Source organism: Misgurnus anguillicaudatus, chromosome 19 (genome assembly GCF_027580225.2).
Source record: "Misgurnus anguillicaudatus chromosome 19, ASM2758022v2, whole genome shotgun sequence".
NCBI lineage: Eukaryota > Metazoa > Chordata > Actinopteri > Cypriniformes > Cobitidae > Misgurnus > Misgurnus anguillicaudatus.
Window position 1 is genome coordinate 2,712,154 of NC_073355.2, and position 14,322 is coordinate 2,726,475.

General features: G+C 42.4%; 1 protein-coding gene across 5 annotated transcripts in view; it reads left to right on the top strand.

Annotated features, from left to right (window-relative positions):
- bahcc1a (BAH domain and coiled-coil containing 1a) overlaps positions 1-14,322 on the top strand; it is a 175,966-nt gene that overhangs the window by 91,089 nt on the left and 70,555 nt on the right. For all 5 annotated transcript variants that reach the window (XM_055183741.2, XM_073856809.1, XM_073856808.1 and 2 more), the window contains 2 exons: positions 8,525-8,694; positions 8,980-9,116. In XM_055183741.2, the coding sequence (XP_055039716.2) occupies positions 8,525-8,694; positions 8,980-9,116 (307 nt within the window). The remainder of the gene's footprint in view (positions 1-8,524; positions 8,695-8,979; positions 9,117-14,322) is intronic.

Below are 14,322 nucleotides of genomic sequence, written 5' to 3' on the forward strand. Positions count from 1 at the left end.
TGAATTCGCGTCCCTTGGAAGAGAAATCACAGACCGCCTTTGTGACACATAGTACTAAAGTGTTTTACTCACATAAGCTGCGCCATTCTGTTCCGGATCCAATATTGTTGGAGTAGCATTGCTGTTTAATCGCAGTCTCTCTTCAAATCCAGCATTCTTCTGAACATTTAAACACGAAGCAAATTTTATGCTTCCCTCGTTTGATAGGAATGATGTCTCTCGACAAAAACAATGGCCCGAATACGGCACGGTTGACGTTCAGCCATCCTTGCTGTAACTTGTTAAAAACTCACTGAACTACATGTATTATGTGGGCGCGGCCTCAAGTTGGAGAGCTCATGAATGGTAATGACCTCGATCAATTCAACGTCACACTGATCCACTTTTCTAATTGACCTGATTTCTCCGCTTATTTCTTTTCAGTGGCTAGAGCTGACAAAGGAGGTAGAAGTTAATTTTCACATTCACAACACAAACACATGTGGACCTACAGGCCCGGTACTAGGCTTGCTGGACTTAAAAGTCTGTCGATTTTTGCGTGTGAAGTTTTTCTCAAACGCGAGCTGAATGAGCTGACGAATGACGATGACAAAACCGCTAAAATGTGATTTTATAACTGCACGCTATGCTCAGCTGTTACAATACTGTATATTTACTGTATAACCATCTTATATCATTTATATCTACTATATAGTATGCCACAACCAAACTGCATATTCAAATTTTAATAAACAGAACTACGTCTAAAACAAACACATTAAATGCTGCTGGAGACTTGCCATTGGCTGTTGTATTTGAATGAATAAATAATGAGGTGAGTCTAAGAAAGGATAAGGGGCTATTTTGGGCATGTTTTACTATAAAAAAAGTTTTAATTTAATATGTGTTGGGTTATTACGTTTATGTAATACTAAATTGCAATGTTTCTGATATATATTTTAAAGATGCGTTTTATTTTTTAGTTACCGTCATAGAGAACAGTAGTACTTTTTCTGTGACTAAAATACTGCTGAAAAAACCGCCAAGGCTTGAATAAGCTAAACAGACGATAGTGGGTGGGAGCTGTAAACGCTAGCGCTTGCCTAAAGGAGATATTTTTTGTTTAAAGAGACTCCGTTATTTTAAGGTTGGCTGGACATTTTTTTGGGGGGGCAGAAGGAAAATCTGGGGGGCAATGTAGACCCGGCCCTGTGGACCTAACACATACAAAAAATACAAGTAAAAATGGTTTTATGGTTTAAAGCTTTTTAAGTTTTTTTTTAATGTTCCTGATTTAGGGGCGAATCACACATGACACGTTTATGGCAGTGGCAGGTGCCTTTTTTAAATGATTTTCTATGAGCAGTGAGCGTTATGCGAGCTGTTTTTCTGCACCGAACACCTTGCGTTGTGGCCGCCTCCCATGACATGAGCTTTTACAGGAGCACTCAGAGCGGAAATGCGTCCCACGTCATTTCGGTTTTTTCCATTGTCCAATCAACTAAGGGGAAAGGCGGGCCTTTCATTGTGGTGACAGAAGTCACTGCACTCACTTACTGTCTCCTGCGTGTTTGTGTACCTCTCACCCTCGATCAAGGTCAGAGCAAGCATCCTCTTTTTAAAGTCTCTGCTAATATCACAGTTAACAGCAAAAGAGTGCTTATGCTTCAATATTTGATTGACAGGATAGCTGCCTCGGTGGTTGCCTAGCAATATAAAAAACACGCCACACTGCTCTTTTTTAAAGTGACCAAAAAAGCCAGTGCGGCGTGCCTTGCATTTCCAGGCATTTAAACCCTTTTGGTGTGATCAGCCCCTTAATCATGTAAAATGACCTAAAATGTTAACTCTTTCCCCGCCATTGGTGAGTTATCTCGTCAATTAAGAGAAAACATTACCCTTTTCTGACCAGTTTTGACAGTAATATGTAATCCAGGAGGTTGGACTCTTACCCAATTTATAACATAACTGAGGCAAAAATGAATTTCATTAATTTTAAACTCCATGTATGTTTTAATAATCGTTCTGAATCTGATCTCTAACAAAATTCCTTTTAAAAAAATTCAATTATTTCAGCTTTTTGCTCAATATTTGGTAAATTTGGAAAAAAACTACCCAAATTCAAGAGGTTATAAAAAGAGAACAATTGAAGATAGGATGAATCTTTTTATTCCAGTTTTGTTTGTTTGTTTGGAGGCAGAGGGTGTGTTCTTTCATTTGATATATTTGTATATACTATATTTGTATATATATTTGTGATTGTTTAAACAGTACTGTGCAAAAGTCTTACTGTGGGTTCACACCAGATATGAGTTCAACGATTTGAGCGAGTAGATTACATACAAAGTAAATGCAAAGATGTGATCAGACGCATCCTCGCGTGGGGCAATGCGAATGATGCGATATGGGCGGCGTGTTTGCCGTGAAAACACGTGCTTTTCGACAAACGCATCTTCACCCAAGTTGAAAATATTCAACTCGAGCGAAAAATGTGCATGACACGAAGTTAAATCCTGCCAGTAATCTAGAGCGAGTAACGCGATGTCCCGCGTTTGGTGTGTATGTAGCATTAGGCCACCACCACCAGACTTGTTGTTTAGAAGTTTTAATGTCCATCCATAGTTGTTTTAGAAGTTTTAATGTCCATTCATATTTATTTTTCAATCTATTTTATTAAGATACAAACAGAAAATACAGGAAACATGTAAAAAAAATATATCAATATATATATAGAAGAAAATTTTTCTTTAAGGCAATTTGTGAAACTTTTGTGAAAATCACGAAAAATGCTGGCAGGCAACTTTAAAAAAAAAGACTGGCGGGGAATTAGTCAATTTAGTCAAAAATTGATCTATCTATTCTATATCTTCTATTCTATCTCATAGATAAATTAACATAATAGTGAAAAACATAAAATAGCATTTAATTTCAAACTTTACTATCTAAATACTAAATCTAGAAAACTACTACACTGCCTCAGAGTTGTATAGTACTTAAGCATTTTTACTTTCTACATAAAAGTAAATTTTCAATTATTCGTATTTTATTAGTGTTTTTCTTTGGAAAACAAACATTCCAAAACATATTATCATAATTTTTACTCCACTACATTTCATAATTTCAAGTTTTTGGTTTATATTTAATATTTAAGTACATTAAACATCTAGTAATTTTTTGTACTTTTACTTAAGTAAATTTTTTTTTCGTACTTTTAAGTAAAAGTACACAATTTTTAAAGTAAAAGTACACAATTTTCATGTAATTAGGCATTAAATCAATTTTAATATGCAATATATAATGAATACACAGTATGATTTTATGCTTTAGAATGTAGTGAACATTTTTTAGTAAAGAAAAGTAAATTTTTTCCCAAGACAAACACTCTGATAAAGCATAGATGCTTGGAAAATGTAACTAAAATAATTAAGTATTATACACCTCTGCACTGCTTAGGTAGTTCCCTTTCAGTCAGTCACTATGACGTCACGTCGTGACCGACGAATTGGGAATTGGGAACCGCTTCGCGGGTGACCTATCTGCTTCGAGAAACCTTTAAAACGCCAATGAACTTGGCATGCAGATAATTGCATCTGCCGGCGCCGCCCCGCCGCACAGGTATTTAATGAGCGGCAGGTGCAGTTATCAAATCAGCTTTTTAGCTTTGAAAGCTGGCAGACTAAACTGCTCACGAGAAGCTGCTCTCTTACCTTTTGGAATAGATCTGTGCGTGCTAGTTGGTTGGGCGAAGGCACCACAGCGGGGCTCGCGTAGTGTTTCCACCACCTTTGATCTTCATGATCGCTCGTTCATCAACTACACATCTGAAAGAGTGATTTCCCTAAAAGAGCTGCAGTTGAACTCGCGTCTTTTTAAAGACAGCCGTTCACTGCTCACGGGCATTAAGCGTCTTTTTAAAGATGTCTTTCCATCCGTGTTCGACTTCTGGATGCTGCAAATATATGGGTCCTCGTGATGGACACGATCGTTGTCTCTCGTGTCTGGGTCTCCAGCACGCTGAGGCGGCTTTCGTGGAAGGGACATGCTCCGCTTGCGAGAGCTTGACTCTTGCGGATCTGCGGGGTCTTGTGGCGTTTCTCCGGGAACTCAGCCACCGGATCCGCAACCATCTGAGGTTCCGATGGAGACGGAGAGCGCGCGTTCTGCGTTGCTTTCTACCTCCGTCGGGCCTCCCGAGGATTCTATATCTGTCGTAACATCGGAGGGGGCACCGTCATTTTCGGACGTTGATCCGGATCCTCTCCCTCCTTCGGGAAGGGTTGCGGTTCCTGATCTCGACCCGGAGATGACAGCCATGCTCGGTCGGGCTGCGGAGGCGGTCGGGTTGGAGTGGAGAGCTCCTACCCCTCCCGTACTGTCCCGCCTAGATGATTGGTACTTTGTGGCTGCACGGGCTTCACAGTCTTCCCCACCGGTACCTTTCTTTCCCAAGGTGCATGATGAGCTGACTCTGACGTGGAAAACCCTGTTTTCCTCCCGGAACCGTCCGCATTAGCCATCACCCCTCACCTCCCTCGATGGCGGGGCTGCTAAAGGGTATGCCGGTATCCCGACAGTGGAGCGTTCGGTAGTTGTGTCCTGCCGGCGTTTCCTACTGGAAGGGCCATCCTACCCTTCTCTCGCAAGTCTGCAGACATCCGTCAGCCCTGACGGAGTCTGCGTACCAGGCTTGTGGGGAGGCAGCCTCAGCCATACATTTGTTGCAGGTTCATCAGGCTAAGGCTCCAAAGGACCTGCACGAGGAAGGTCACGATTCGACGGTCTTTAAAGACCTGCGTGCGGCTACGGATCTGGCGCTACGTGCCACCAAGACCACCGCACAAGCCGTCGGTCATGCTATGTCCACCTTGGCGGGCCAGGAGCGCCACCTCTGGCTGTGCCTGGCGGACATGAGAGATGCCGACAAGACCCGGCTCTTGAATGCTCCGGTCTCCCAGGCCGGCCTGTTCGGCGAGGCAGTAGAAGATTTTGCACAGCAAGTCTCAGCCACCCAGAAGCAGACTGAGGCTCTTGCCAACATCATGCCGCGTCGGAATAAGCCAACACCTGCCCCGTCGACGTCGGCACCTCAGTCTGCCCCTCGCCGAGGGCGTCCTGCAGCGGTGGCCGCCTCTGTTCCTCATCGGGGCCATCCTAGGAAGCAAGGAACCGGCCGTCAGCAGCCCACCCCACCCGCTCAGCCCGCTAAGCCTGGTGGAAAGCATAAATCTAAGCGGCCCTGAGACGGGCGACCTGGAGGTGGAGGGGATTGCTCTTCGGGAGATGGTGAATGCACCACACCCCCCCCCCGGAGGAGGATCGGGTGGGGAATCTTTGGTTTTCATTAATTTCCGTTCCGCCGGCTTTTCAGCCGGCACCCACAAAACCACAAAAAGAGCGAATTCCTTTTCCTCCTCCAGGTCTTCAGAGGCAGTCGGGGTGACTGATGGGCTCATAACCCTACGTCCTCCCTCTCCTCTCTCACCAGCGGATGTGTCGAACGCACTGAGACTTCTTCATCAGAGTCTTCCCCGCGCAGCCATCCATCAGCGGAGTCAGGTGAGTGCTCATTCACACAATACACATGTCAATGCAGCCCAAGAGAGCGCGTCATCGAGCACTGCTGTTCCGCTTGCCGCGGGTACTACGATTGTGCCGTTACTTCCCCTCGCCCGGTATCTGGAAGCTTGGCAGCAACTTCCCCGTCCGTCACGTTGGCTTTTACGCACGATCCGTCTCAGCTATTCGATACAATTCGCCCGGTGACCTCCCAAATTTACGAGCATTTGTTTCACTATAGTGAAACCCGACGATGCGCACGTAATACTTATTGGCGAAAGACACGGTTCCTCCAGCCGAGATGAGGTCAGGGTTTTACAGCCCTTACTTTATCGTACCCAAGAAAAGCGGCGGGTTGCGACCGATCCTGGATCTGCGCATTCTGAATCGAGCACTTCACAAGATACCATTCAAAATGCTTACGCAGAAAAGCATATTTCTATGCATTCGCCCACAGGATTGGTTTGCAGCCATCGACCTGAAGGACGCGTACTTTCATGTCTCAATACTTCCCGCGACACAGGCCGTTTCTCCGCTTTGCGTTCGAGGGTCGAGCATATCAGTACAAAGTCTTACCATTCGGGCTCTCTCCCTGCGTCTTCACGAAAGTCGCAGAGGGGGCTTTAAAGCCCCTCAGAGAGAGCGGTGTTCACATCTTGGCATATCTCGATGATTGGCTCATTATAGCACAGTCGCGTCAAATGCTTTGCACTCACCTAGATCGGGTGCTCAAACACCTCACCCGTCTCGGTCTTCAGGTCAACCGAGAAAAGACCAAACTGTGCCCTACACAGAAGATCTCTTTTCTTGGCATGGAATTGGATTCGGTTAATCTTACAGCACGTCTCACGGAGGCGCGCGTTCAGTCGATTCTGGCTTGCTTGAATACGTTCTCGGGCAAGACTGCGGTCCCTCTGAAATAATTTCAGAAACTCCTGGGGCATATGGCAGCAGCCGTGGCTGTGACACCGCTCGGTTTGCTGCATATGAGACCGCTTCAGCATTGGCTTCACGACCGAGTCCCGAGGAGAGCGTGGCTCACCGTCTTTCACCGTGTTACGATCACGATATTTAACTGGTAGCCAGTGTAAAGATGCCAGAATTGGGCTTATGTGGTCGTACTTTTTAGATCGAGTAAGTACCCTTGCGGAAGCGTTTTGAACTAGCTGAAGCTTGTTTACTTGATTTGCATGGCATCCCCCGAGTAGCGAGTTACAATAGTCTATTCTAGAGGTCATAAAAGCATGGATAAGCTTCTCTGCGTCAGATGTAGACAGTATATGGCGTATTTTCGAGATATTTCTAAGATGGAAGAATGCTGTGCGGCAGACGTTGGCGATATGACTATCGAAGGATAAGTTGCTGTCGAACATCACACCTAAGTTCCTAACCGTGGAAGATGGCACCACAGTGCAGCCATCTATGTGCAACTTGTAATCTGACATATTATGTTTGTAGCGATTCGGTTCAATAATAAGTATCTCTGTCTTATTGGAGTTCAGCTTAAGAAAGTTATGTGCCATCCAGTCACTAACATCGCTAAGGCAGTCTGTTAGCTTAGAAAACGTGTGTGTTTCGCTGGGATGTGAGGAGATGTAAAGCTGGGTATCATCCGCATAGCAGTGAAAACTTATGTTATGTTTCCTGATAATGTCTCCTAGAGGTAACATGTATAACGAGAACAGGATAGGACCTAAAACCGATCCCTGCGGTACACCGTATTTAACCAGGGAGTGATATGACTCTTCCTCGTTTACATAAACAAAGTGATAGTGATTGGTTAGATACGACCTAAACCAGGCTAGCGCCTGACCACTGATACCAACATAGTTTTCTAGTCTATTGAGTAAGATTGTATGATCTATTGTGTCAAAGGCTGCACTAAGGTCTAATAATATAAGAATTGAGATTTCACCACGATCGGATGTTAATAGGAGGTCATTTGTAACTCTAAGCAACGCTGTCTCTGTGCTATGGTGGGGCCTGAATCCTGATTGGAACTTTTCATATGTACTATTATTTGTCAAGAATGTGCGTAACTGGTAGGGATGTCCCGATCGGGTTTTTTTGCCCTCGAGTCCGAGTCCGAGTCATTTTATTTTGAGTATCTGCCGATACCGAGTCCCGATCCGATACTTCTATAATACATAAAAAAGAATAAAGAAGAGCGAAAAAAAACAGAACCAGGATGTTCCTTATGTCATGCCGCACGCATTGCTGTTTCTGTGTGGAGTCAAAAGAGTCTAACTCTGTGCCAGCGCATAACTACCCCTCAAACCCTCCCTCCCAACAAAGCCTCCCCACAAAAAATCCCAATTTAACCCCTGTACATATACTATATATATTCTAATTATTTTTAACACATCTAAAGTTATGCGCTGGCACAGAGTTAGACTCTTTTGACTCCACACAGAAACAGCAATGCGAGGGGCATGACATAAGGAACATTCTGGATCTGTTTTTTCGCTCTTCTTTATTCTTTTTTATGTATTATAGAAGTATCGGATCGGGACTCGGTATCGGCAGATACTCAAAATAAAATGACTCGGACTCGGACTCGAGGGCAAAAAAACCCGATCGGGACATCCCTAATTGCGTGTGTTACCTCCAGTAGTTGTAGATTGTCTTCCCCATTGATACAGGACATTTTTGGGACAAGTTGATTTGTTGCTTTGTCTTACTAAAGAGCAATGGCGCTTTCATTTTGAACCATTTACATTATTTTGTTCAAATGCTTCCCTCGTTTTAATACTAGTAGTGTTTGATAGCGAAAGCCAATTTATTAAACTAGCTTTAAATAAATAAAAAAATACTTATCAAATTTAAATTGGTTTGGATTGTTTTCTGTCAGGCTTACATATTTTATTTGTTAAAAGCATCTCTCTTGAGAGATACTGTATCCCACCAAGCAAAATGTTAAAGAAGAACAACCTGATATCTGGAAATTAATATAATAAGTATTCCTGTCCTGTATTATATTTTATTAAAGGAGAGGAGCAATGGATTTTCGACCTACAGAGTCTTGCTACTTTGGCAACAGCCCGTGCCCTTGAATTGGACTCAGGGGAGAACAGCACTAAAGATGCTGAGAAGCAGTATCCCTCTCGAAGAACTCTCAACCTACGCCGAAAATGCAGCTGGACACCACGGCATGAACCGGTATCACATACGTGTTTTTTGTACTTATAGATTAATAATTGGAAGAAACGCATTAGCTGAGAGCTGTAATCTTTTTCTTGGGCCCCTTTACACAACAGTATGTGAGTTTTAATGTGCAATGTTTAGTCGTCTTTGTGGATTTCTAAAACATGCTGATCTTTTTGACAGTGTTTGTCATGTGTACGTGAAATTTTTCAGTTTTCACAATATTGTTGTCATGTAAACATGGCCCAAGACTGGAACCATTGACCTAAGGAAGGGGGGCTTTTTGTTTGTTTGCTCAAGGTTTGTCCAGTGAAAGGTGCTATTGACAGTATGGATGGACAGGAGCTGGCCATGAGGATGAGGCTTGCAGAGCTGCAACAACAATATAAAGAGAAACAGAAAGAACTGGCCAAACTTCAGCGAAAACATGATCACCAGTAAGCACCAGTTTAGAGACGATGTTTACCATCACTATAACTCATTTAACCCTTTATGCAGACCTCAACACATGAGATTTCACAATGTTGTTGCACCTACTTAATGTTCATTTCTGCTGTTTCCATTTGTGTCCACACAAATAAACTATTTGTTGATGAAACTGATGCAAAAACAAAAGTCATTTGATTTTCTCAGAGCCCTGATAACATTTGTATCCCAAACTATGACAGCATCTTTAGCACACACCTAAACCAACTTTGACAGAGCTGACAAATATCGCATTATTTACTCACCACTTTCTGCGTGTTGATCCAAAAAGTAAATTCCTAAAGCTGTCACTATTTCTTATAACGCGTGGTCTGGTTTCATATGTTACAGTACTGATTAATCTGCAGGTTATTTAGTGCTCTAACATATCCTGAAGTTTCACTTCTCTTTGCACTGTCGGTTGCTTTTGAAACATTTGATAAAACTGAAATTTAAAATGAAAATGTAATTTCATTAGTTTTTACAAAGAAAAATGAAAAAATATGTTTGCAGTTACATATTAACGAGGTCATAGTCATGTATATTTAATACAAACAAATGTAACACAAAAATCTATCTTGTTTTGTTGTGTTACTTTGACCCACCTGTGTGTTACTTCCGTCCCTGCTGACAGGGTCAAGAGTAACAATGCTCTCCCTATGTTTAAAGTGAAATTATACTGAAATTGTTTTACATTTGTTCAAAATTCCACCTGATATTGATAGACCACACTTGTGAGTTATTGAGCACAGCAAAAATATATCTCTCTCTATAACATTAGCTTTTAAAATAAAATTTTAATGAAAAATGGTACTTTCATCCACACTCTCCCCTACGTACTAAATGCAAAGCACCATTTTTTAAATTCTGGATGCAAAAACGTAGAGGTGAAGATGGTCAGTTTCAATCATTTCAATGACGTGTTTTTTTTTACTTTCTTTGTTTTAACCCTTATAGGGCTTTTCACACCTGAAATTGTTAACCCTGGGTTATTCTAAACCCAGGGTTAACGGAATCCTGGGTTATTTTTTTCATGTTTCACACTGTTCAAACTTAACCAGGGGTTAAGAGATAACCCTGGGTATTCAATATTTGCACGTTTCACACTGTGCATTCCTAAACCCTGGGTCAGGAGTCTCCAACCCAGTTTCAACACACCTGTCTGTAATTATCAAGCCTTGATTAGCTACTTCAGCTGTGTTTAATTAGGGTCATAACATTCTAACCCTGCTTCGTTTCACACTGCATGCGTTTGGCACCACAATGTGGGGTTAACACCACAAATGCGGTGCTAACCCTGCTCCGGAGCAGGGTTTCATAACCCTGGGTAAAAAGCGGTGCTAACACCGCTTTCAAATTACAGGTGTGAAACGCTCCTTAACCCAGGGTTAAAAGCGGGGTTTAGAATGAAGATAACCCAGGGTTAAGCGCAGTGTGAAAACCCCTTATGTGTTGTTGGGGATGTTTTCATCCACTAGAGGGTTTTTTTTAACTCTTAATTTGGCCACAACTGTAATGATTCTGTCTGTGTTTTGCCCTGTGTTTCTGTCTGCTGTTTTCCCCATTGTTGATTGTTTGCTCCGCCCACTTGTTAGTTACCATGGACACTCATTAGACTCATTTATTCACTCTCGTGTGTTGTCATAGTTACTCATTGTCTCTGCTTTGTGATTGGTTCTTGTTTTACATATATACACTGTTTTTTCACTTCCCTTTTGCTAGTTGTAGGTTAATGTTGTTTCAGTTTAGCTCTGTGTTTTGCCTGCCTGTCTGTTTAACTGTTTCTTGTTTTATATTAAATTTACTTTAAACTGCACTTGGATCCTCACTTGTCTCTGCCTCATCACAACAGAACAACTAGCCACTATGGATCCCGCAGACATTCTTTTTTGTTTATGCCAGGAAGATTCCCCAATTGAGGAATATGTGGAGGTGTTTTTGGTAGTGATGGGCAGAGCGAGGCTTCGTAAAACACTGAAACAGTTGAATCAATTGTGTCGAGGCTTCGAAACATAGTTCGAAACCGCCTCCACAGTGACACCTAGTGGTCATTTGCACGTATAGCCATAGCGCAGCCTTGACAAGGTTTTAGACGATCACTGACAAATTGTATCCCACATGTTGATTGATTGACACAAGTGATCGGATGGGAGAGTGGATAGTGTCGTCGACTCTCATACAATAACCCTTTGGATCGAACCCTGGGAAACGCATTACTTTTACCGTCGTCACAATGAAGTTACATATTTTTTTGTTGTTGTTTTAACATCTGTTTGACAACTACATGAGCTTTTAGGCTCATCATTGTCAATAACTATAAGCTGGTCTATTTAATAAATAAATTGAATAGAGATAAATACCACATAAACAATAAGAAATTAATAAAATATATCAAGCCACCATGTCACATATAAATATCTGCTGTGTGTGGAAGGATTTAGCCTACTTCTTTTTTACAGATAATTTCTCCAGCCTTTGAAAAACTCCTCTCACAAAACCCACAAGGTCAATATGCGTTTATTTCACTTTTATACAGATGTGCGATTGTGTTGTCTGTTCCCGACCGTGCCAATCAAACGCTGATTCGGCTGACCACACCTGATGAAACACTTAGTGAAACACTTCGAGGCTTCGTTTGGTCATCACGTGACATGGGTGTTTTAAATCACGCTTCGGATCAGTGTTTTGACACATCTGCGCTTCGGGATCTCGCAAAGCTTCGGAACGACTGTTTTGGTCAGCCATCCCTTGTTTTTGGACCTCGCTAACCGAGTGGATTTTGGGGATAAAGCACTAAAGGACATTTTCCGCCAGGGTCTGGAGGACAATATCAAGTATTTAATGCCTGATACCCGTGAAGTGGGGTCTTTCGTGGACTATGTTAACTTTGCGTTATTGTTGGGCGGGTCCTCTCTCACCATGACCAGGGTTGAGGTGGACGCCGCTCCTAAATATTTTGTGGGGGGGGGCAGTAGGCATCGGGGTCCGTGGGATGCCGAACCAGAGCAGCCATGGACGCCCGAATGCACCACGCTAAGCCTGTCAAGTCCAGTCCTGTCTTCGCCAAGTCCCGAGCCTGTTCGCATGATGGCTGATTCACCGGAGACGTCTGATTCACCTGATTCACCAGAAACGTCTGATTCGTCTGATTCACCTGGGCCGTCTGATTCACCTGGGCCGTCTGATTCACCTGGGCCATCTGATTCACCTGATCCGCCTCGGCCGTCAGTTCTGTCTGCACCGCCCTGGCTTCCTGCTCTACCTTCACCGCCCTGGCTTCCTGCTCTACCTGCACCGCCCTGGCTTCCTGCTCTACCTGCACCGCCCTGCTTCCTGCTCTACCTGCACCGCCCTGGCTTCCTGCTCTACCTGCACCGCCCTGGCCACCTGCTCTACCTGCACCGCCATGGCCACCTGCTCTACCTGCACCGCCATGGCCACCTGCTCTACCTGCACTGCCCTGGCCACCTGCTCTGCTGACTTCACTCGATCCTCCGCCACATGAACTTTACCCACCCTCCCACCCCTGTTGCACCTGGACTATTTCATTCCAGCTCAGGGAGCGTCTGGAAGCCGCTCTTGGGGGGGGGGGGTTCTGTAATGATTCTGTCTGTGTTTTGCCCTGTGTTTCTGTCTGCTGTTTTCCCCATTGTTGATTGTTTGCTCCGCCCACTTGTTAGTTACCATGGACACTCATTAGACTCATTTATTCCCTCTCGTGTGTTGTCATATTTACTCATTGTCTCTGCTTTGTGATTGGTTCTTGTTTTACATATATACACTGTTTGTTCACTTCCCTGTTGCTAGTTGTTGGTTAATGTTGTTTCAGTTTTGCTCTGTGTTTTGCCTGCCTGTCTGTTTCTTGTTTTATATTAAATTTACTTTAAACTGCACTTGGATCCTCACTCGTCTCTGCCTCATCACAACAACAACCTTTTCTCTGTTTTATCAAATTGAATGATTTTTGGTGACAAATCTTATATTTACATATATTTTAATAAAATGCTTTGAAATGTAAAAAAAACTCAACGATATAGACCATTTCAAGAGATGTAAAACAACACTGGTCCAGAAGCACTTCCTGTTTCCGTTTTTTAACACTAGATAAACGTTGGGATAAAATAAACCAACAGAACATATAAACCTGAATTAACTGAAGTTAAACAAACATCTTAAAGATAATAATATATGTCAAATAAAAAAATAACCGTCACAAACTGTAACAGGAAGTGTCTCTGGACCAGTGTTGTTTACATCATTTGAACTGGTCTATACCGTGGGCAAATTTACTACCCCTTCGGGTTGTTAGTGGATGAAAACATCCACTAAATTCAACGGTTCTAAAAATGTATCAGATGAATATTTTGTCCAAATTTAATTTTTTTTCATAAATCTGTTAATAAACCTCAGTACTGATCAAAACTACCAACTTTTCACAAAAATGTCATGATTTTAACTCTTTAATTGCCAAGTTTATAAGTGGTGTCACTGATTCGGGAAAAAACACACACCAAATCACAGATTTTCAATATAGAAAGTGATAAACTGGATTTTTGTTTACCTTTTTCACAGTCTTGGACATGTCAAAAATTGGTAAAAACATTGGCTTTGAAACATTTTTAGTTTTTGTGTAGCATCAGTTTTAATTTTTTTCTCCCTCATTTATTGTTAGTGGCTGTTTTTGCCCCATTGACTTCTATTATAACCACATTTTTTGATTGCAGAGCTGTGACACCTTTTTATCATGCATTTTTGAATGTTGGTGTTTTTTCCTTTTGCTAAGATGTCAAATTTGTAATTTTTACAGTTTATCACCATGTGGCACTATTAACCCTTTAGTAGCTCTGTGCAAAAACAAAGCTTAATTTCTGACTTGTACATTGAGTTATATGGAGTATAACTCCATAATAAAAGCATATTATTGTGTGTGTGTGTGTGTGTGTGTACCTGGTAATTATCACGTAAGATAGGAATACCAGTGTTTTTGTGACCTTGTGGGGACATTTTGATGTCCCCATGAGGAAACAAGCTTATAAATCAAACAGAATGATGTTTCTTGAAAATGTGAAGTAGTAGAAGGGTTTCTGTGATGGTTGGGGTTAGGGAATGGGGTAGGTTAGGGGACTAGAATATACAGTTTGTACGGTATAAAATGCATTACGCCTATGGAATGTCCCC